The sequence below is a fragment of the Odocoileus virginianus genome, chromosome 15, assembly GCF_023699985.2.
Source record: "Odocoileus virginianus isolate 20LAN1187 ecotype Illinois chromosome 15, Ovbor_1.2, whole genome shotgun sequence".
Classification (NCBI taxonomy): domain Eukaryota; kingdom Metazoa; phylum Chordata; class Mammalia; order Artiodactyla; family Cervidae; genus Odocoileus; species Odocoileus virginianus.
In genome coordinates this window covers 46397580-46420506 of record NC_069688.1, presented here as the reverse complement: position 1 = coordinate 46420506, position 22927 = coordinate 46397580, and the positions used below count along the sequence as shown (strand labels likewise).

Genomic DNA, 22927 nt, shown 5'->3' with positions numbered 1-22927 from the left:
GAAACAAAATATGGACTCTATAAATAGACCATTGCACATGTAGAAACTAAGTATATGATAGACTGCTATTACAAATCAGTGGAAGAAAGGATAGGCTATTTAATGGTACCGGGAAAATAGACTATGTGAAAAAGATTGAAATTAAATTCTTGAATCATATTACATATAAAAATAAACTTTAGATCGATTAAAAGCCTAAATGTGAGAGGCAAAATTATAAAGATCCTAAAAGAAATTATAGAATTTTTTTTGTGACTGACTTAGGGGTAAGTAAGAATTTTTTTTATAGCTGGCCATCAAAACCACAAACCATACAGGGAGAAACTGATGTATTGGAATGCATCAAAATTAAAGAATTCTGCTTAACAAAGAATTAGCAGTTATTTGTCAAACTAGAACTTTTGCTATGCTCAATTTATAAAGAATTAGCATACAGGCTATACAAAGTTCTTCTACAAATCAGCAAAACAAACAAAAAAGGCCCCCAGGAAATCCAGTAGAGTGTTGCTAAAGGATGGCATGAGTAGGTAGTTTATAGGTGAGGCAGTCCAACTGGCTGAACTTCATTAGGAGTCAGAAAAACATGAACTAAAAAAAACGAAACATTTCGTATACCCAAGGTGTAAAATTTTGTGAGTTGAATAATATCACATATTGGCAAGGATAAGAGAAAACTGGAACCGTCATACCCTGCTTGCAGTTGTGCTGAGTTAAGCCATTTGAGAAGGAAGTTTAGAAGTATTTACTGAACTTGAGTATATCTATTATATTCTTGCATATATGTCTCAGAGAAAAACATGTATGTGTTTGTAAATATGTCATTACAGAAATATTATAACTTATTGGAAATACTGGGTTGGACAAAAAGTTTATTCATCTGTGAGATGTTATGGAAAAACCCAAATGAATTTTTTGGCTGACAAAATATTACAGACCAGCGTTCCCCATCATTTTTCAGCACTAGAGACTGGTTTTGTGGAAGACAATTTTTCCATGGACTGGGAGGTGGGGGGATGGTTTTGTGAGATTCAAGCACATTACATTTATTGTGCACTTTATTTCTATTTTGTGGCAGTCTCATGATATTCTCCCTGGAGAAGGAAATGGCACCCCACTCCAGTCTTCTTGCCTGGAAAATCCCATGGATGGAGGAGCCTGGCAGGCTACAGTCCACAGGGTCTCAAAGAGTCGGACACAGCTGAGCAACTTCACTTGACTCATGATTTTCTACCTTGACTTTTGGGTGCCAGTTCATGCTCTTATGAGAGTCAGTGTCACCTCTGATCTGGTAGGAGGTGGAGTTCAGACAGTAATGCAACCGTGGGGAGCACTGTGAATTCATGTTTGTTTCCGGAGTACAGCACAGTGATTCAGTTATGCATATTAGGTTTATTCTTTTTTAGAATAAAGTGCAAACTTTTAAAAAATAAAGGGATGAATAAAATGTAAATAGGGAAAATTATATCTCCATTCAAGTGTGAGCTTCTAGTGGTTAGCACTCTGATTTTACAGCTGAATTTGGATCTGGCTTTACTTACTAGCAGTGTGACTTTAAGTAAAAATAGCCTCTCTGAAGAATAGGAATAATAGTAGAATATTTATAATAATACCTATGTATCTGATACAAAATAAGCCACAGGCATATTGGCTATAGTCTATTTAGATTTTACTAGAAAAATTTAAAGACTGGTTCCTGAGGGAAGGGAAGTCACATTGGGGAAGGGGAAAACAATTAATTAAAATGGGAGCCAAGCATGAATCAGCGAAGCCAACCTCATGATCAACTCTATTTTGGATACCTAAGGTTTTTAAAAGAGAGAAAGAAAAAAAAGGCATGTGTTGCAATCTATTCTGGGAGGAGGCAGGAGGATGTATAAAATACATCCTCTAATGAGATGCAACCATAGTGAGTCTAAAGGATGAGTAGCTTTAGCAGAAAGAAGGGAAAGAAATAATGCAAAAAATGAGGTTGAAGAGGTGAATGTGTGGGCGAACATTAAGACTTTGTAAGACTTGATAAGAAGTTTTTTCGTTTTCTTGAAAGCAATCAGAAGCCATTAGAGTATTTTAAGCAGTGAGATGACAAGATACTTTTTCTATAGTATGCAGAAGGGGAGAAGTATGAATGTGAATAGCCAGCCAGGAGGCCAGGTGGGCATTGATGATAACAAGGCCTGTGGTATTGACCATGGATATAGAGACAAGTGGAAGGATTTAGGACACATTTAAGAAGTAAAATTGAAAGGACTTCATGATAGATCAATTATGCATTTGAAGGAGAAGGGTATTTCTAGGATAATTCTATATTTCAGGCCTGCATGATTAAATGGTGTCACAGTTTATTGAAATAGGAAATACTGGAAGGGAATTTGACTTAATAGGAAAATTACGAATTCACATTGATAGGCACTGAAATTCAAGTGGCGTTGAGACTTCCCAATACAGATGTGAAGTAGGCAATTGAATATTGAAGCTCAGAAGAGAAGTCTGAGCTGAGGATTTACATTTTTATGTAGGAGGAAAGTGAAGTCAGGCATGGGTAACACTGCCTAAGAAGACACAGAATTAAAAGAGAAGAGAGGCCTGAGTCTTGACCTTCAAAGGAAAAAGAGCATGAAAGGCTAGAGAAACAAGAAGAAAAATCAGAAAAATATATTGAAAGCCAAGTGGGCAGTGAACATAATTTCAAGTACTGTTGAGAACCTAGTAAGATGGAGACTAAAAAATTTGTCCATTAGTTTTAGGTACAGGAAGGCCATTGGTAAACTTTGTGAGGTTTAAGAAGTAGACTGGAAACCAGATTAGGTTGGTTGAAGAGTGACTGGGGTGAGGAAGCAGAGATAGAATTTGGCCTATGTGTAAATGGGAAGGGGAAAAATGATCTCTTTGGCAAGGAACATGATTGAGCTCTTGAATCTGCTTGCACACCATCGCTTCTACATATGGTAGTTTCTCATTTTATAGGACTGGAAGTATGACTACCAAAAAAAAAAACAACAAAACACCTCTCTAGAAGTCCTCTCTTACCTCCTCAAACTATTGTAGATTAGTCCTATCTGAACTTTTGACTTCTCTCTCTCTCTGCTCCCTACAACAGGAAAGATTTGATCCCATCCCACAGCCCCAGTAATGCTACAGTCTCAGGGACTGAGTTCAGTTCTTATAGTTCTTATTGTAAGAGCTGTTTCAATAGATCTAATCTAGCACTTTGGGATACATAATTCCTGATTTCTCTACTTATGTTACTGGCCTTCTCCCTGTGTGTGAAAACTGGGATTTCTATTCCCCTCGAGGCCCTATGTAGCACAGTTTGCTTCACTAGGTTTCTACTTTTTGTTCCAGTGAAACTTGACTTGGTAACTTGCCTAGTACTCCAGTGCCTCTAGAACTAAAACAAAGCATTTGCTCTAATTTTCTTCTTCTTTCTCTTTCTCCCAGAGAGGTTCAGCCAAATATTGAAAGATCATGTCAGAGATCATAAGTGTATAAACAGCTATACAGTAGACATGTATAGTCGCCTCACACATAGAAAGATGATTCTTCCAAATGGTGGGAGAAGCTCTGATGCAGAGCTCATTCATGGTCCACTTAAAATCATGTTTGTTCTTGTACATGTTTTATGAACTTAGGTCTCTTGTAGTGATACTTATTTTGTGTTACTAGAGATTCACTTAAACCTGGTGAAAGACCATCAGGGAAAAATAGTATGTTACCTAAAGTTATTGGAAAAAAAAAAGTGGCATAGCTATTTGAGTTTATTAATATTAGGCATGAAAATGGAAATACGCTTTTGTGGTTGCAGAGATAAAAGGACTTACATGGCTGTATTTTTAATTTACCTCCTGACTTTAGGTTGGGGGCTTCCCATGTTGTGCAGTGGTAAAGAATCCACCTGCCAGTGCAAGACGTGCAAGAGATGTGGGTCCAATCCCTAGGTCAGGAAGATACCCTGGAGTAGGAAATGGCAACCTGCTACTGTATTCTTGCCTGGAAAATTCCATTGACAGAGAAGCCTGGCAGGCGACAGTTGCAAAGAGTCGGACATGACTGAGCTACTGAGCACACACACTGATTATAGGTTAGCACTTTGAAACTAACTGCTTTTTAAAAGTCAAACTTATTTGAGGTTATGTTTATTACCAGTAAAATTCATTCCTTTGAGGCATACACTTCAGTGAATTCTAGAAAAGAGACACAGTAATATCTACTACCATAATCAAGACATAGGCTATTTTCCTCACCACCAAACGTTCCTTGCGCCCATTTGTAGTCAGTCCCGTGCTCTACTCCATTCCCTAGCAACCACTGGTCTGATTTCTGTCCTTATAATTTTGTCTTTTTCAGAATGTTACATAAATTAAATCATATCATATAAAATTGGACAATCTGTGATCCGCGGGCCACATCTGGCCCACTGCTTGTTTCTGTATAACCAGTGAATGGCTTTTACATGTAAAAAATGTTGAAAAACATGGTTTTTTAATAATAATATTTTGAGATTATAAAAATGACATAAAAGTCAAGATTCAGCATCCATAAATAATATTTTATTGGAGCATAGCTATATTCATTCATTTATATATTGTCTTTGGCAGGTTTCTGGTTCATGCTTTTTAAATTCTGCTGAAGGTCTAGAACCTATACCTTGTCTAGCCTGGGAGTCTTTGTTGAACCCAAGGCCGTGCTTTTCTTCAATGTTTTCATCTACAAGTTTTATACTTTTAGTCATTTTATTTAGCTCTGTAATCTATTGTTTACAGTTTTGTAATACATTTAGTTAATTTTCATATAGGTATGAGGTATGAGTTGAGGTTTATTTTTTTACACAATGGATTTCCACACATGGATTTTCAGTTGTTTTAAAGGACTATTCTTTATTGTTGAGTACCTAGGCATCTTTTTTAAAAAGTAGTGACTGTTTAAGTATTGGACTGTTCAGGACTCTGTTTTATTGTATGCATGTTTATGCTTTACCAATATTTGATTACTTCTGTAGTTTGTTTTTTTTTAAAATAATTTTATTTATTTCTGGTTGCATTGGATCTTCGTTGCTGTGCAAGGGCTTTCTCTAGTTGTGGTGCTCAGGCTTCTCACTGTTGTGGCTTCTCTTGTTGCAGAGCTCAGGTTCTGAAGTGCAGGCTCAATAGTTGTGGCACCCAGTCTTAGTTGCTCCGAGGCATGTGGAATCTTCCCGGACCAGGAATCGAACCTGTGTCCCCTGCGTTGGCAGGCAGGTTCTTTTCCACTGTGCTACCAGGGAAGTCCATACTTCTGTAGTTTTTATAGTAAGTCTTGAAATTAGGTAGTGTGAGTTTTTCAGTCTTTTTCTTTTTCAAAATATGTTGCCTAATTTGAGAGTTTTGCTTTTCCATACAAATTTTAAATTTAGCTTGTCAATTTGTTTAAAGAATTCTTGCTGAGATTGTGATTTGAGATGACATTGAATCAATTTCTAGAGAATTGATATCTTAACAGTACTGAAACTTCTCATGATGAATATAGAATATTTCTCCTATTAACTAGATCTCTTTTGATTCTTATTATTAATATTTTATAGTTCTTACCAAAGAAAGTCTGCTCATATTTTGCTAGATTGATACCTTAGTCTTTTCTTTCTTTTATTTTTGATGCCATTGCATACTACTTTTATTATTTTTTTTCCATTTATTTTTATTAGTTGGAGGCTAATTACTTTACAATATTGTAGTGGTTTTTGCCATACATTGACATGAATCAGCCATGGATTTACATGTGTTCCCCATCCCGATCCCCCCTCCCTGCATACTACTTAAAAATTTTTTTATTTCCAACTGTCTGTTGCTAGTATACAAAAATGCAATTGTTTTTTGTATATTGAGCATGTATCTTGTGACCTTGCTAGACTCATCTATTATAGGAGTTTTTTTTTTATAGTTTCTTCGGGACTTTATACATAGACGATTATGCCATCTGCTCAGTTAAAAAATATTCCTTTCAACCTCTATGGTTTAATTTTTATTGTTTTTCTTGCTTTAATGCATTAGCTAGGATTTCCAGTCCGGTGTTGATTAGGAGTAGTGAGAGACAACACCTTGCTTTGTTCTTGATTTCAGGGGGAAAGCACTCAGTATTTCAAATACAGTATGATGTTAGCTGTAGACCCTTTTGTGGATACTGTTATTGAGTTAAGGAAGTTTCTGTCTATTCCTAGTTTGCTGATTCAGGCGCTTTCTCAGCATATTTTGACATAATCATATATTCTTTCCCTTTGTTGTTGTTGTTAGTTGCTAAGTCGTGTCCGACTCTTTGCAATTCTATGGACTGTGACCCACCAGACTCCACTGTTTATGGGATATCCTAGGCAAGAATACTGGAGTGGGTTGGCATTTCCTTCAGAGAATCTTCCTGACCCAGGGATCAAACATGTAGTCTCCTGCATTGCAGGCGAATGTTTTACCACTGAGTCACTGGGGTGTGAAATCACTAGTCAAGGCAGGGGCTCAGATAGGTTTGGATTGTGTCATTGTCTTTAGGGCACTGCTGTTTTCAGATTTCTCTAACAGTGAGCTCCTGTTGCTTTTTGCTTGGGGTGAATGCAGGAGTTCTGTAAGTTTGTTTGTTTGTTTTTTTATGTTTTGCTACCCCTTCAGCTATTCTTATCCACTTATGTCACAGAGGGAGAGGGCCTCTCTCCGTGTTCTTGACCATTCCCCAGCAGCAGAATACTGGTGCTTATTTCTTGATACTTGGCTTGTGATAGGGTTGGGGTGTTCTGTTCTGTATTTTCCATCTTCCATCTTTGACAGGCTCTGTCTATGAGGGCCTCGGGGATGAGGCCTGCTCAGAGTTCTTATTCCCTTTTTCCCAAGTAAGGAAATTGGCTTGGTATCATCTCTGAATGGTTTAGGGCAGGAGTTTCTACCTCTCCCTCTATGATAAAAGCCTTTGATCTGTGGGTGAGATCTTGGCTGAAGATGATTTCCTGTCCCTCCTTCATGAGAAGAGAGCTTTTCCCCTCCCATGCATTTCCCTAGCTGCAGTGGATCTTTGCCTTCGTCCTGGGGATGACAGAGTTTACTCCCTTTTCCTGTGGCTTACAGCTTTGGCTTTTTTAGGAGAAACAGTCTGGGAATTCCTGTGTTCTAGCAGCCACTAGTCAGTCACTTCTGTTCTATTTGTACATATGCACCCCAAAGGTTCTTTTAAATGTTCTTACATCCTACTCTCATTGTTCCTCATGAATAACCAGTATGTGGAAGATTGCGTGTGATCCTGGGCCCATAGCAATTCCAAATTGTCATGTTAGCCCACACTTGACTTAAAATTTGTTAGATAAAATTTCAGTGAATTTCCTCTTAACTGTCTGGTGGCCACCTCTTTCTCCTATGCTCTGACAAAGGTGAAATAGTGTGTCCCGTTGTTCTTTGGAAGGGTTTGTCTTGAAGTTCAGATTATTTGCTTGTCTTATAACCCTCAGCTCTCTGATGCGATCAAGAGAAGTTATGCTTTTGTAGATTATTTAGCCTTTTGTCCTTTTTAGGATGAGAGTGACATTATTTGCAGCTTTGTAAATCCTAAGCATTAGTTCTGACTAGGAACTTTGATTTGTAAATCAAAATTATAGTTTTAATCATTTAAAATCATCTTTTATAAAGATAATAGTAAAAGTTTTATCGTTACTTATTTTTAACTAGAATCAGTAAAGGCCTTACTTTTATTTGTACTGCCTTATTTGGTAGACTTCTAATAGTTCACGGTGTCTTTGCAGCCAACTAATGTCCAGGCTGTTGAACAGATTTGGATAGTTAGTGAGACCACTCATCCACTGTTTTCCTCTCTGCTTTGATTCTTAATTGCATCCCAGTTGAGATTCTGTCTCGGTGATTTGTAGTTGATAGGTTTTGGTTTCCTTGTACAAGTCATATCGCTCAGTTTATTTCTGAAGCCAAACTCTTGAAAAATAACATTGTAAATATTTTGTTGTATATGATTGAAAACATATTGCAGATAGTTGGTAGAAATTTTACAGTTACCTTTCAAAGAAGTATGTTAATTGTACTGTTTATCAAATTAGCATGTATATCAGAAGGCAGAACTAGTTACACTTTTACAGTGTTGTGCGCCATTAAAGATGTTATTCTATCAACAGAAAGTTAAATTTTTATTCTTTACTCTCACCTTATGGATTTTTCAGATATAAAATTGTGTCCACAGATTGTGGTAATTATTATTATTTTTTGAGACCATCAGGAAACCAAATTTTTCTTGTCTGTGTTCTCTGCAGAAAACTTCATCAGCAGTTTGAAATGTATAAGGAGCAGGTAAAGAAGATGGGTGAAGAATCACAGCAGCAGCAAGAACAGAAGGGTGATGCTCCAACCTGTGGCATCTGCCACAAAACCAAGTTCGCTGACGGATGTGGCCATAACTGTTCATATTGCCAAACCAAGTTTTGTGCCCGTTGTGGAGGTCGAGTGTCATTACGCTCAAACAAGGTACAGGATGAAAGCTGAACTTCCTAATTCTCCCATACTTTAAGCCCATTGTGAATAAAATAGACAACGAAATTAACATTCAGGGTTAATCAATGGACAGAAACCTTCCCTAGTGTCTTCAGATAAAAAATTAAAAAAACTTTCCTCTGAATTAAAGAGGTATTTATCTCATTGTTTTTGTTCTTTAGCTTATGGTCTTTTAGACTCAGAGGATCTTAGACTTTCAAAGATGAAGAGACTTTAGAGATCAGTTGGCCTAATTTCTTATTTTACAGATGTAGACATTTCAGATCCAGAAACACTGGAGTTTATTCTTAAAGTCACACAGCTCGTTACTGTTTGAGTTGTGTCACACCTTTTTCAATTACCTCACATAATTTTGTCAACTTGGTAGATCTGCTCTTCTTTTGGCCTATCTTTCCTTTCTTTCTGAAGGAGGCTCTTTCTTGCTTTGAGATTCTGTGTTTCTTAATTTTCTAGCCTTTGAGGCTACAATACCCTTTATTTTTGTTTTAACATTAATGAAAAAAATTAGAATATAGAATTTAAAGAAGAAATGTTAAGGCTGTGTTTCACACCTGTTCTAGATTTTTGTAGTTTATTCATCCACTTTAGGGAATATGTTAATATTTCCCAAAGAATGCTATGTCAAAATGAGCAAAAGTAGTGTTTTAAATTGCTCAATAACTTCTTTATAATTTGAATTTATCTCCTTCTTAGTAGGAGATATTTATCACCCAGTTCTTAGGTAGCTTAAGAATATGAAACTGATGTCTTCACATATATTACTTGGACATAATGAGAATTTGTTACCCTTTGTGGTTTAATTTCTCCATTTTCTCATTGTTTCCCTTTTCTCATTCTTTTGTTTTACCCAGAACTAATAACTTTTCTTTATTTTTCCTTATCTTTCTCCCTGGTTATCTGATTATTTTTCTTTTCCTTGACTAGTTGTGTTGGCTAGAAACTTCAGTATAATTTTGAGTGGAAGTGATGAGAAGAGACATTCCTGTTTTGTTCTCATCTTGTGGAGAAGGCATTCACTATTAAGTATTATGTTAGCTGTCAGCTCTTCATAAATGTTGCTAAAAGTTTTTGTTTGTTTGTTTACCTTAAGAATAGATGCTGAATTTTGTCAAATACTTTTTCTCCATCTATTGAGATTGATTATGTGTTTTTGCTTGCTTTGTTAATAATGGTGAACTACCTTGATTGATTTTGAAGTGTTAAACCAACTCTATATCTGGAATAAATCCATTTGGTTATGATGAATTATATCTTTTACATGTTAATGAGTTGGATTAGATAAAATTTTGTTTACAGTTTTTGCTTTTGTGTTCATGAGGGTTAATATCTGTAGTTTTCTTTTCTTGTGATGTCTGTCTTTGAGTTTGGTATTAGAGCGATGCTGGCCAGCTAAAATGAATTGGGCAGTATTTCTTTCTCTCCAGTATTTTAGTAGAGTTTCTGTAGAGTTGGTATCATTTATCCTTTAATGTTTTATAGATTTTACCAGTGAAGCCATCTGGGCATACAGTTCTATTTGGGGGGGAAAGTTTTTAAGTACAGTTTCAATTTAATAGATATAGGGTTGTTCAGGTTATCTATTTTTTTTTCTTGAATGAGCTTTGGTAATTTGTATCTTTCAAAGAATTTGTTTAGTTCCTTGTAAGTTGTTGAATTTGTTAGTATCATAGTATTCCATTATCATTCTTTTAATATCTGTATAATTTGTAGTGATGCTACCTCTTTCATTCCCCATATTGGCAATTTGTATCTTCTCTCTTTTTCCCTCTTCAGTCTGACAGATACTTACCTGTTTTATTGATATTATCAAAGAACCAGTTTTTCATTTTATTGATTTTTTAAATTGTTGATTTCATCTTTGATCTTTATTATTTGTTTTCTGCTGCTCACTGTGGATTTAATTGCCTCTTCTTTCTTCTGGTTTCATAAGGTGGAAGCTGAGGTTATTGCTTTGAGATGTTCCTTCTTTTCTAATACAGGCCTCATGTGCTGTTAATTTCTCCTAAGTACTGCTTAAGTAGCATCTCTCAAATTCTAATATGTTGTCTTTTCATTTTCACTCAGTTGAAACATTTTTTAATTTTACTTTTCTTTTTTAACTTATGAATAATTTAGAAGTATGTTATTTATTTTTTAAATATTTGGGGTGGAAGTTTCTAGAGATCTTTCTGTTCATGATTTTTAATTTCATTCTGTTGTGGTCCCAGATATACTTCGTATGCCTTGAGTCCTTTGAAATGTACTCATACTTATTTTATGGCCCAGACTGTGCTTTATTTTGACAAATGTTCTGTGTGTTCTTGAAAAGAGTGTATACTGTTATTTTTTGACTTTTTAAATGTTCAGTAGGTCAAGTTGTTTGATAGAGTTGTTCAACTCTACTAAATCCTTGTTTATTTTCTACATTTTTTTCCTACCAATTATTAAAAGACGGGTATTGAAATATGTAACTCAGTTTTACCAACTTTGGCTCTATATGTTTTAAGTTCTGTTTTTAGTTGCATAAATAGGATTATTACATCCTATTAAATAATTGGCCCCTTTATGATTGTTAAATGACTTTCTTTATTCCTGGAAATATTCTTGGCTCTGAAATATTCTGTCTTATCTGATCTTACTGTAACCATTCCAACTTTCTATTGGGTAGTAGTAACATTGTTTATGTTTTCTCTTCTTGCCCAAGTGAGACTAAGCTTAAATCCCGGTTTTATTATTTACTAGTTCTGTGACCTTGTATAAGATGCTTAGTCTCTCTGCCTCAGCTTCTTCACCTGTAAGTAGAAGTTATAATAGTACCTATCTTACAAGGCTATTGTGAGGACAAAATGAGTTAATATTTGTGCAACACTTAGACATGTACCTGGCATACACACTGAGTGCTTTTAAAATGCTTTGCAGTAATTTCTATAGTATTGCTTCTTACCTAACAGGGATGTCTGGTAGATGTTTTCTTATTCAATTAAATGATCATATTTTATATTGGGTTAGTATGTTCCTTGTTGCATACCTAAACTGATTCCATCATTGTGAATATATATGTAAAATATATAAGGGAATTCTAATCTTTAATCTTTGAATTGACCAGTCTTTTTTTAAAACACAGACTAAGTGTAAAACTGAAGTAAATATTCAAATGATTCAATTGAAGATTCATTTGTAGTCATTTTAAAATATCCAAATTTTCCATATGTTTAAAATTAAACTACTGCTCCACAGCTGGTTATTTTTTATTTTTCACATGAGATGTTAATGTCTTAAGGACCTTCCTTGATAATATTTCATATTTATACATTACCTTTGTTTTTCAAGCAACTCAATTCTAGTTTGATTAAAATCACTTTTGACAAATATGATGAAACTTTAAGTTGTGTTACTAAAATCTGATTAGAAGAGATTGCTATTCCTTTTGTTTCAAACTTCTTTTCCTTGGAGGCTTGCCAGTTCGAAGAGAACAGGCATTTTGATTAGGGGTCATTATTCTCACTTTTCCTTTTTCCTTTAACAATTTCCTTGGGAGATTTTATTCACTTTCATAGCTTCAGAAATCATTCATGCTAATGATTTACAGATGTGATTTCACTAGCCGGATTATTCTTTTGAGCTACAGGTCTGTCTATGTAGCTGCCTGCTGAAAATCGATGCTTAGATGAATTAATAGTCACCTCATATTCACCTTGTCTATACTTGAATTCATTATTTTCCACCAAATCTGCTTCTCATGTGTTTTTTCTTTCAAGGAGTTGCCTTCTTATTCTCCTGGTTGCTCAAACCAAGCTCTGGGAGTCCTTCTCTTTCTTCCTCTTCCTCAATCAGGTCTTAAGGGGCCATACTTCTCAGTATCTCCTAAATCAGCCTGCTTCTCTTGCTACTACTATAGTTCAAACCACTATCACATACGTTTCTTACCTGAAGTCTTGCAACAGCTTCCTAACTGTTCTTTCCGCTTCTAGACTTTTCTTCTTCCAGTCTGTCTGCACATTTTAGCAAAGTAAACACTTTATAAAATATAAAGAAGGAATGTTGTGCCTTATTTATAAATTATATAGTAGATTTTGTGTTGACTTTTTATCCTTATTGAAAGATAGTTAAGATACAATTGTAGAGTAATATTTCATATGTGTATTATAGCTGTTTTCCATGTATATGTTATAGCTAAAATTGAACCTGTGTTATCTGTTAAGAGGGATTGAGTGTGTGCCAGTTTGCTTCATTCGTGTCCAACCCTTTGCGACCCCGTGGACTGTAGCCCCCCAGGCTCCTCTGTCCAGGGGATTCTCCAGGCAAGAATACTGGAGGGGGTTGCCATGCCCTCCTCCAGGGGATCTTCCTGACCCAGGGATTGAACTTGCATCTCTTATGTCTCCTGCATTGGCAGATGGGTTCTTTACTACTAGCACCACCTGGGAAGCCCTAAGAGGGATTAGCAAATTCATTAGTTAGAGTTCATTTTTTTTTTCTTTTTTTAAACAATTTCTGCAATGTGAGTTATTTTATGAAAGTATTCTGCTTCTAAGCTTTTGCCAGATATTAATATAGTTAACTGTGGAGACTTTAGTTCATACATGTCAGTTATGATTTAGTCATTCACAGCCGTGCTGTGCTGAGTCGCCTAGTCATGTCTGACTCTTTGCGACCCCACGGGCTGCAGCCTCCGCGCCCACCCGCCCCCAGGCTCCTCTGTCCCTGGGGATTCTCCAGGGAAGACTACTGGAGTGGGTTGCCATGCCCTTCTTCAGGGGTCTTCCCAACCCAGGGGTCATTCCCAGCTAACTTGTATCCAAATATGCCAGGCACGTTTGTGCTTTTTATATATTCCATGTTCTCTGCATAAAATGTTCTCCCTCACTGGTCTTGCTAATATTCTATTTATTACTTTGGAGGCCTACTTACATATCAGAAGCTTTCAATTTTTTTTTTCCAAGTTCTGTTATCTCATCAGTCATTTGTGTTTCCATAGTGTCTTATTCTTTACTTGCTTTCAGACATCTTTCTGTTCTGCAGTGATTTGTTCATTTCCTTCTCAATACATTTAGTTCCTTGATGGCAAGAACTGTCTTACTCACTTTTTATGTTTCATAAATCTAGCATAGTACCTGATACATATATGTGAGTGTTCCATAAATGATTTTTGTTAAACTAAATGCTCACCAATAGTTTTCTTTGATTGCATACAGTTGCTTTTCTTTTTTACAATAGCTTTTATGTAACCTGTAGTCTTAACATTTGTAACAAATGAATTAGTCAAGATCATAATATAGAGGATGCATCTTATCCCTTCTATACAATATCCTGTGTTTTAATCAACTAGAATATCAGGTATAGAAGAGTGTGTCAGGCACTCTATATGCAGAGCTTTTCGTATTGTCTAACTCTCAGGAAACTGTATAAAGTAAATATTGATTTCCTATTTTGCAGATAAGGAAGTAAAGGTCTAGAGAGCTTAAGAAAATTGTATCAGGTATACAACTAGAAATGTTTCAGAGAAACAATGATGCCTAAAATGACATGATTTTAATTTTTAATTTATATAACTTATTATAATATATCAGGTCATTATTATTATATTATGAAGTATTATCATTATTTATGTTTAATTAAAGATAAATGTAACAATTTTTAACTTTACCCTTTTTAAATATGTTCTCTTGACCAAATCATGTATCTTATTTATTTAATATTCATCTCTATTATGGTTTATTACAGGATATTGGATATAGTCCCATGTGCTATACAGTAGGACTTTGTTGTTTATCCATTCTATATAAATTTTCATCTGCAAATTCTAAACTCCCAATCCATCCCTCCTTCACCTCCCCTACCCCTTGGAAACCACAGATCTGTTCTCTATGTCTGTGAGTCTGTTTTTTGTATTGTAGATAAGTTCGTTGTGTCATATTTTAGATTCTACATATAAGTGATATCATATGGTATTTGTCTCTTTCTGGCTTACTTTACTTAGTATGATAATCTCTAGGTCCATGCATGTTGCTACAAATGGCATTATTGCTTCTTTTTTTATGACTGAGTAGTATTTCATTGTATATGTGTACCACATCTTTTAAAATTTTTATTTTATTATAGTATAGTTTTTTTTATAATGTGGTATTAGTTTCAAGTGTACAGCTAAGGGGTTCAGTTGTACATATATTCATTCTTTTTTATATTCTTTCCTTAGAACTCAGGTATCTTATGTATTATTTTATTTTCTACATTTATAATGTTAGGAAACTATGACCCCAAATTACCAATTGTGATCAATAATATTTTATCTTTAATGACTATTTCTACTTATTTTTTCTTTTAAGTTATAATGTTTAGAAGGCTTAAATTAATGGCACAAAAAACTTTTAAAAGTAGTCTGAATAATTCATGTAGAATTATATTTTGTCAGTTTTTGATAGTATATAATAAAATTAAACAGTGATACTGTGTTTTATTATCTTTGTACATAAAAGCGTTTTTCCTTAATGTTTTTCAGTTTTTTTTTATTTGAGTTAATTGAGTGTTCAATTAAGATTTTATTTGTGGAAAGAACGTTCTCCTTTTTCTGATGTTCGGGTATTTACTAGCTTTTGTAGAAACTGTTCTTTTTATATGTCTTAATATATTCTAGTATATAGCATGCTCTTGCTTGAAATGTATGGAAAAGTTTTTCGTGTTATGTTTATATTTTGGTCAAAATGTAGTTTAAAATTTTCTAGAATTTTAATTTCATTGTCTTAAAAAGTTTATTTAAGAATGGAATTAATTATTTATTTTTTGTTTTGTCTTTTCTGTCCTTTCTAACTTGCTTTCGTGGATATTCACACCAGGAGGACAAAGTGGTTAGAGTCTTTTTTTTGTCTAATATTATTTTTTTCTTATTGTTAATTGCTAATTTAATTTTATAGTTATATTTAATTTATTTACTCAAGTGTTTTGTTACAGTTGTAGTGCATGATAATTGCTAAACAGTAAGATACATTTTAAGCATGCTATCTGAATTTACTGAAAGACGTTTAACTTATTATATTATAGATGACAATTTGATTATTTTACTTGATTCTTAAAGAAGCTTGCATTTTTAGAATTTAGTATTTTTTAAAGGAAAGTGTTTTTATAACATTTATAACATTTCTCATTGTGATAAGAATTCCTTTAATCTTATTATGTTCCCTAAACTAATCATTGTACTGGTCACAAGTTTTAAAATAAATTTCTGAGTTAGTATAAATATTCAATTTTTGTAATAATGAGTCACAATAACATTGAACATGGGTTCTCTGAAGTATATGATCGTAGTTAAGTATTTAATAATTTTTAATTTTTCTTAAAATAGTGTTTTAGAGATTGGTAAAGTGATTACTTTTTATCCTCATGTTGAATATTATATATAACTATAATTTACAAATTCTTAGAAATATAAAATTTGATAATACATTAGATTATAATAATCTGCTGATATCTGTCTTTTAGAAGTCTGATTTGAATTTGGTTCTGCTCTGGAGCCTGGTGACTTGCTGCAAACAGAGATAAAATCTTTCTGTTCTGATTCTTTATGATGAATCAGACTAAAACTTGAAGTCTTTTCAAGTTTTCCAAATTCAAATTGGCATAAAACCCAAAGAGGTTATCCTTTAGCTGAGACCTTTTTTGTCATTTGGAGCCTCTTCATTCTCTTCAGTCTTCAGTTACTAGGTTGGAGATAATGTAGACATTGGCAAATACTGATGTGAGTTTAGAATATGAACCCTCTGAGCAAAAGAAAAGATATTGTGACTACCCAGATGGTACATAGTCTTTAACCCAGAGCAGGTCCTTTAAACAACTTGCCGGCTTTCTACCAGTCAACTTTATTATTTGACTCTCACATAGTACAATTCAGGCAATTTAAAGCCTTTTAGAGTCTCTGCTGCAACTTTTGTGTGTAAAGTTAACACAGGGTACATAATGGTTTGATTACTGTCTGTAGTTTTCACAATGAATTCTGACACCTATCCCAGTAATGAGACATATAGTAGTAGTTCAGCTATAGAAATTATTTTCATGTACTGACACAATCATTATGTGTCTATATTTTAAATATGTTATATTTTAAATATAACAGTCTATATTTTAAGCCATGTATTGACCAACAGATAAAACAATACTAATTTTATGTGGATTTGGAGCATTGTGGTTAAAATTTAACAAGTCTTTCTGTGATATTCTTTATGCACCAGTATTCAATAGAACTGTCACCAGTGATGAAAACATTTTATGTCTTCTCTGTAATACTATAGGTGCTAGTCGCATGCAGCCATTGAACACTCGATTTGTGGCCAGTGTGACTGAGGAATTGAATTTTCAATTTTATTTAATTTTAATCAAATTTGAATAGTTGTATGTGGCTTAGTGGCTAAAGAAAGCCCAAGTCTGGATAGCACGCACTGTACGACTATTACACCTCTAAGGCAATTCCCTGCATTCACAGTAGCATTTCTGATGGTGTACTGTCAGTGGAGATGTAACTGGACAGAACACAAAAGGGTAACTGTCACTCCCAACCTCATATATAGTCAAGAAGGATAATGGACAAGGGGCATCCTCCCAAAGGGTAGAACCAGGGCATATGATGATAGTAAGTGTAATAGTCAATGGAGAACCTAGATACCAGGTAGAAGAACCAAGGAAATTAAGGTGCTGTTTTTGTAGGGATTGCTGTGTGCTATGGACAATCAGTCATGGGTATATTTCTCATTCTTCCTGTTTTTGAATGAGAGTTTCTATTGCAGTTATATCATTTTGTATTGGATATGTTGAGAACAGATAACTTGGCTTTCATTGTATACAGTGATTTACAATATCAGTTGTTTATAATAATCTGCACTTGACTGTGTACAAAGATTTGTTCTGCTTCACAGATCCTGCGTTCAGAGCTAGGTTTTATAACTAAGTGAGAGTTGGGAATTCTCTCCCTTGGGTGGGGGATATGTCACATGTGAAATATATGAGTGGAAATTGTGAGTAGTTGAAAGCAGACTGTTCTAGACCCTGTTCAATCACTATCCTAACAGACATTTTAAAGAACATCTTTTAATTTCTCTTGAGACTTAAAAAAAAGAACACATTTATTCATTTGACTGCATTGGGTCTTTGGCTGCAAGAGTTCTGGCATCTCTGCGGCATGCAGGCTTCTCTAGCGGTGGCCCGCAGGGTCTGGTGTGTGCAGGTCAGGAGTTGTGGCCTGTGGGCTTAGTTGCCCTGTGACATGTGGGATCTTAGTTCCTCACCCCGGGATTGAACTCGAATCGCCTGCATTGGCAGGAGGATTCTTAACTACTGGGTCACCAAGGAAGTCCCCTAACAGACATTTTCAACTTCTTTCTCTCTTGGCAATCCTCAATAGTGGGACTTGAAAAATAACAAAATTATTTAGCTTTCCTTGCAACTGGGAATGGCTATATGACCCAGTTCTAGCAAATGAGTTGTAAGAAAATTTATGAGGGCTTCTAGGAAGTCATGAGAAAAAGGAAGGTAGAGGTGGTACTACCTCTTAATGAAAACATGTTGTCTTGAGCGTCATCAGTAACTTGTGCAGATGAGGGAATGTGAAGAATAGTTGAGTCATCAGTTAGGACATTGTTGAGCCACTGATTCAACATCATCGGACATATTTCCCGAATGTGAGAAAAATTCCCGTCCCTAGTTTGTTTCTGCCACCAATAGTCAAATTTTCTGTTACTTAAAACCAAAAGAATTTATAAGGAAGCATTACTGTAGAGTATGAACATTTAGGGTTATTCTTCAGACGTTCAGAAGCAGAATAAAGAAATATGTGTTGATCACTGCCCAGATCTACCTACTTTTGCCTGTTTGAAGAATCAGGATCACTTAACATATCTGCTCATAGGTTAGATATAAGTTACCTCAGGTTGCAAACAGTAAATTAGTATGAGCATTTTGGTCTTAGATGTTGACTATTTCATTAAATATGAAAATATTTTTTATAGAATCAAAGTGAAGGGGGTTGAATTATTAAAAAATGCAATTTAGATGTTTCTCAGACTGTAGGATGTGTGAAAATAAACTTTCATGGTGAATTACTTGCTATAAATTAGAAGATAGATCTAAGTGTTCAGAATAAATATTGACCTACTCATGTGTGGAAAGAGCACATAGTGAAATTATAGTTTTAGGAACAAAATGATGTTTATTGCACTGTTTGAAGACAATGTTATCTGTTTATATAAAGACCATTTTAATGAGGATCTTAAATAATTGTTTCTCTTTTTACAACAGTTATTAGTTTTCTTAAGATATAGGTGTCTCTTGAGACAATATTATCTGCAGATTATTAAGCTAATGATATTGTTATTGAAATGGTAATATTTCAAAACAAACGGGTGTGGGAGAGCAATGTATGACCTGTAGTATTTCTCACAGTTCAAAAGCAATTCAGTTATCTCTTGGGTTGCAACTGCAACTATGATATTCAGAGCAAGTTGCTCTTCATTTTCACTACAATCCGATACTTTTTCTGATTTAAGTACATTATTCAGGTTTCTGTACCCTGTGTGTTTATGTAGCTGCCCACTGTTATTCTCATATGGAGTTGCAGTTCAGTATATATTTAAATTTTCAAATTATAGTATGTTTGATTGTTCCATTTTATTCTGGGCAGCAGTTATGAAGCTGCATTCAAGTAAATACTGCCTTAACAGTGTTAATTTATTTGCTTTTGCATTTCTATCTAATTGCAACATAATATGTATATGACTTTAATAAAATTGTTCTAGAAATTGAATATAACAACTCTGTCAGGGCCAACTCTTATAATAAAATCACAAGTTTAAATACTACTACAACTATTCTGTCTCTTTTATTATAAGCCTGACAAAAACCAGAATTCTTACATATGTAAGTGAACTTTGAAAATCTATTTCTCTCTTATAAAAAGGGATTAAAAACTTAGTGTGAAAATCCTGTGAACTAAAATGTCTGTAAATTAAAATATCCCAAAAGAAAATTATTAAAAACATATGATAAGTGAAAATGCTGATAAAGATAATATGCTGAAGTCATAGAAGTTGACATTACTAATAACTCATCTAGAGTGAATCTGTTTGGCTCTGATCAAGTTCAGAGGATGTCGGAGAAACTACAAAGTATGTTTAAAACTGCAGCATAGATGACTTCTTGAGAGAGCAGATAGGTCATAAGTTTTGATTATGTATTTTGCTGCTTTTCTATCTTTTAGATAACTTTTGCTTTGATCATGTTAGTTATTCTCATCGTGTATACCATTCCATTCAAATCCGTAACTGAAAATGAGGCTTACTTCTTTATCCTCTGTGGGATTCCCATCAGTACTAAATGCTGCAAATGAGAGTTTTTGAACTCCTGAAATAGAAGAATGTCAGTCAGTGGCTATGTGATACGATGGGTTTGAGATTTGATAGCTAAAATTGAGAATCGGTGGTTGTATTAAGAGCCAGGTTGATAACCAAGTTTTCATGCTTAATGAGGATATTTGTGCTGAAGCCAGTAAGTATGTGAAGGATGGAGGGCACATTTGGGGCAGAGAGGGAAGCCACATGGTTTTAACTAAGGAGATCGTGAATTTGCAAAGCTTTTACAAAACCACGCAATAGATGTTTATTGATAATAACAGCTAACTTTTATTAGACAATCATTATGTGTAAAGAATACTATAGTAAACATTTTTTGTGTGTGGCCACACCTCACAGCAGGTGGAATCTTAAGGCACCCAATCAGGGATCATACCCAGTCCCCTGTAGTGGAAGTGTGAAGTCTCACCACTGCGCCACTAGGAGGGTCCCTTTAATAAACATTTTAACATGTGTGATTTTATTTAATTCTCATGACAACTTCTATCTAACAGCCAGCTGTAGGAGATGGCCTAAAAGGAGCTGAGGTGGGATACAACATAGTGAAGAACACAAACTCTAGCCTCAGAATTCCTGAGTTTAAAACCAGGCTTGGTCACTTTGCTTAACTACAGTATTTGGGCCGATTACTTTATTACTTAAGCCTCACTTTCCTCATGATTCCCTGGTAGGTCAGCTGGTAAAGAATCTGCCTGCAGTGCAGGAGACCCTGGTTCGATTCCTGGGTTGGGGAGATCCCCTGGAGAAGAGATAGGCCACCCACTCCAGTATTCTTGGGCTCCCCTGGTGGCTCAGCTGGTGAAGAATCCGCCTGCAGTGTGGGAGACCTGGGTTTGATCCCTGCATTGGGACGACCCCCTGGAGAAGGTAACAGCTATCCACTCCAGTATTCTGGCCTGGAGAATTCCGTGGACCGTATAGTCCACGGGGTCATCAAAGAGTAGGAGATGACTGAGCGAGTTTCACTTTCACTTTTACTCCTAAAATTTAACAATTAATAGTGGCTAACTCATCGAGTAATAGTGTTTGATTATTATATTTTTCCCCAAGACTGTGAGGACCCTCTTTCCCAAGTGCTAAAAAGGAAAGTAAAACCCACCATCTTGTGCCAAAAATAAATAAGATTTATTATATTTTAACAGAAAAGATGAAATAGAACAACATATGGCACTGGCTTGGTGATTGTCCTGAGATATTCATAGTCATTGTGTCCAATGGCAATCTACCAGGTCCTGGAGGTATTCTTTCGCTCCAGGCTTTGCTTGGTTTCTCTGAGGATTTGATTTTAATTCCTCTGACCAGGAGAGAATTTTGTATGGAGCTGCTTGTGAGTCCACTTCCCTGGCAAAATAAACTCATTTCTTATTTTCATGATCTTCTCCATTTTCTTTTCTTTTTTAGCAGTCTGTGCTCTCAAATACCTGAATAACACTTCCAGTTCCTTGATTCTTTCCCCTGGTCCCATCCTATCCTCCAATTCCTATGTCTCTCCGGAATTTAGTTCTTCATCACTGCTATATGAGTATTTACAAAATATTGATGCTTATTTTAAAGACGATTATTATGTACTTTGATAAATAATATAGGGATATGGTACAAAATTCAAAAGATACCAGCTATATATATAGTGAAATCTTAGTTTCTTTTCTATCCCTGGTCCTCAAGCCCCCAGTTTCCTAGTCCCTCAGTTCTTTTCCCCATAGACAATCAGTTACCACTTTTTTCTGTATGTTCTAACAGATACTATGTAGACATGTGGTTTTCACACAACTGTTCTGTACCTTAATTTTGTCTCTTACTTGTATATCTTGGATTTTTCTATATTGGTGTATATAGAATTATCACATTTATATTAACAAGCTCATTGTTACTTTGGTTGTGTCATAATTTATTTAACCAAATTATAGCTAATCTTTTGCTATTATAAACATATTTTTGTACATGTCACATTGCATATGTGCAAAAGTACCTGTAGGATAAATTCCTTCAGGTGGAATTGTAGAGCATTTCAAATTTTGTTCAATATTCCACACTGCCCTCTCTAAAGTGGTATTAATTTCTGTTTCCACTAACAGCCTGTGAGAATGCTTGTTTCCACATCCTTGACAATACAATGTATCCAGGTTTTTAATCTTCCCAATTTCATTATAATTTTAATTTATGTTTACTGTGAGTGATGTTGAGCATCTTTTCATGTTTAGAAAGCATTTGTGTTTTCTTTTTACTGTCTGTTCAAGCTTTCAAAGAAGAGCAAGGCTCTGCAACGTGTTTAGGTTCTGAAATCATCAAAAGTACTTTTATTATTATTATGTATTCATATTGAAGCAAGTTGCTTTATAAAAACACTAGATGTTTCACTCTTTTTTAAATATAAGGTTGAAGACCAAGAGGGCTAGAATAAGAGAAAAAAAGACAGTTCCTCTCTGCTTTAAAAAAATTCTATGATAATTTTCCATTTTTATTTTTCCTCATGACTATTTAAAAATAATTTGTCTAGCAAGCTCTTTGCAAAAGTATCTCTTAAATAAGTGCAACTTATGGACCATTACTGTTAGCCATTTTAACTGTTTTATGACTTCATGCATTTATTTTTAAATTGTTTCAAATATTTCTAAAAACTTAAAGTGTATACAATGTATACAAGATGGGATTTATGTTTTTAAAGATTGAAGACACATTCAGTAGTACATCTGAAAGCTATTTTCTTCTTTGATACTAAATGTCAGGAGAAATAAGGGAGGGTGAAACTCATGATGGGAAATAGGATATAGGAAAATCTCACTTAAATCAACGCATTTGATTTTAGTCTAATTAGTTCAAATAATGGGTATTTATAGCTAATAAGGCATTTACTAAGTCCCTTTAATCAAAATCCTATTCCTTTAGTAAAGAGAGACTTTAGTTCTGATTTCATGTTTTTTCTAATCATGTTGGGGCTTTCATTGTTCTTATTTTTTACTCTCTTTGCTCATTTGTATTAGTTTTTTTTTTTTGAATGAGTCCTTTTTACGTTAAATAATGTAATTGTTTATGACATGCTGCACATCTCAATTGTTC

General features: G+C 34.7%; 1 protein-coding gene across 33 annotated transcripts in view; it reads left to right on the top strand.

The window, feature by feature from the left end:
* RIMS2 (regulating synaptic membrane exocytosis 2) overlaps positions 1 to 22927 on the top strand; it is a 586561-nt gene that overhangs the window by 108932 nt on the left and 454702 nt on the right. For 20 of the 33 annotated variants that reach the window (XM_070477265.1, XM_070477268.1, XM_070477263.1 and 17 more), the window contains 2 exons: positions 8264 to 8474; positions 15314 to 15325. In XM_070477265.1, the coding sequence (XP_070333366.1) occupies positions 8264 to 8474; positions 15314 to 15325 (223 nt within the window). The remainder of the gene's footprint in view (positions 1 to 8263; positions 8475 to 15313; positions 15326 to 22927) is intronic. The other 13 variants (XM_070477293.1, XM_070477273.1, XM_070477284.1 and 10 more) reach the window with 1 other exon arrangement.